The sequence below is a fragment of the Arachis duranensis genome, chromosome 10, assembly GCF_000817695.3.
Source record: "Arachis duranensis cultivar V14167 chromosome 10, aradu.V14167.gnm2.J7QH, whole genome shotgun sequence".
NCBI classification, from domain to species: Eukaryota; Viridiplantae; Streptophyta; class Magnoliopsida; order Fabales; family Fabaceae; genus Arachis; species Arachis duranensis.
Genome location: NC_029781.3, coordinates 104420565 through 104422348, shown reverse-complemented (window position 1 = coordinate 104422348; position 1784 = coordinate 104420565). Strand labels below are relative to the sequence as shown.

Sequence of the window (1784 nt, the reverse complement as noted above, 5' to 3'; positions counted from 1 at the left end):
AATAATATTAAATATTATTTATATTTATGTTATTATATTAAATTAGCCGTTGCAAAACTAGCTGTTACTATATTACCATTATTATTAATAAATTAATATTTTGTTACTCTATATATATCACTTAGATATACTTGTATTCTTACACTCTACTACTCTTCTTCATCTTCTTCCAAGTTTACAAAATTAGTGTAACCCCGAATTATATATTGTGTATTATTATTATATATGAATTTATTTAATATTAATATCTTTTAATAGTGAATTATTTTTAAATTTATAAATTTAAATTACATTATTGAAAAAAATTAATTACATTAATATCAAGTATTTTAATTAATTAATTAAGTGGGACGACAATAGGGATTAAAGTTAGTTCCTCCTAATGGAGAAGAGAGAGATGTTTTGAATTAAATAAGAAATATCTTGGTTTAGTTTGGACTAACTAACAAAAAAACAAAGAAAAGTCTTCAACATAGACTTTAATATAGAAAAAAAAAACGATATTACGCAATGAGACAGTTACCTATTTGTCACTATTATTAGGAAGAAAAATGGAGCATATATATATAAGGTATGGAATCTCCATTTAACACTGAAAAGAGTGAATAGAAGAAAATAGAAAAGAAAATGGAAGAGGGAAAGGGTAGAGTGTGTGTAACTGGAGGCACAGGTTTTCTTGGTTCATGGATCATCAAAAGGCTCCTTCAAGATGGTTACTCTGTTAACACCACCATCAGATCTGATCCCAGTAAGTTTCTTATTTTTTTTATTTTAGAATTATATAAATAAATAATGAAAACAATATCTGAAAATATAAAATTGAAAATTTTTTTCCAATGAAATAACCTATAAGATTTTGGTGAGTTTCTAAAAAAAATATTTTTTAGTTATATTTTTTAAAAGATTTTATGAAAAAATAAAAGTAATTTTATGTTTAGATATCTTATACAAAAAAAATTTTATATATCAATTATGTTTGGATATAACAATATATAAAAATACTTTTTTATTTATTTATTAGATAAAAAATATTCTTTTTTTAGAAAAAAGATATTTAAAGAAAAATACAAATTGTAGTTTCTCAAAAAATATATATATATTTTTTATTTTTTAGTACTTTTATTTTTACTACTAGAAATTTATCAAATACACTAAAAAAATATTTCTTTTTTTTATCAAGATAATGGCACCCAAACAAACACTTATTCTTTGATGTTCTAAATTTTAGTTTAGTCCACACATAATTTAAAATTTTCTTTAAAACATTTTTAGTATTATCTTTCTGAACAATTAGTTGTAATTTTCTTTAAATGCACGTGCAAATTTATTTTACATTAATAGCGTATCAAAATTAAATTTGTATTATAAATAATAAGTACTAAAAATTTAACAATAATGAAAAAAAAGATCAAAATTAAAATAATATTTTTTAAATAATAAATAACCAAGTTAAATTATCCAATAATTATATTCAATTTATAATATGGAGTTACAATAAATTTGTAGAGAAAAAAAGGGACATTAGCTTCCTCACAAATCTGCCTGGTGCATCCCAAAAATTGAAAATCTTCAATGCTGACCTCAGCAATCCAGAGAGTTTCACTGAAACAATTGAGGGGTGTTTTGGGGTTTTCCACACGGCTACACCAATTGACCTTTTAGTAACTGAACCGGAAGAGTTAGTTACAAAAAGGACAATTGATGGAGCACTGGGAATCCTCAAAGCATGCTTGGATTCAAAGACAGTTAGGAGAGTGGTTTACACGTCGAGCGGCGCCGCCGTG

At 24.2% G+C, this 1784-nt stretch overlaps 1 protein-coding gene across 1 annotated transcript in view; it reads left to right on the top strand.

The window, feature by feature from the left end:
- Nucleotides 1–595: 595 nt before the first annotated feature.
- The window catches only part of LOC107472037 (vestitone reductase), a gene marked incomplete in the record, with an annotated part of 3347 nt that continues 2158 nt past the window's right edge, over nucleotides 596–1784 (top strand). The window contains 2 exon segments of the mRNA XM_016091610.3: nucleotides 596–748; nucleotides 1507–1784. Coding sequence (XP_015947096.1) covers nucleotides 628–748; nucleotides 1507–1784 — 399 coding nt within the window.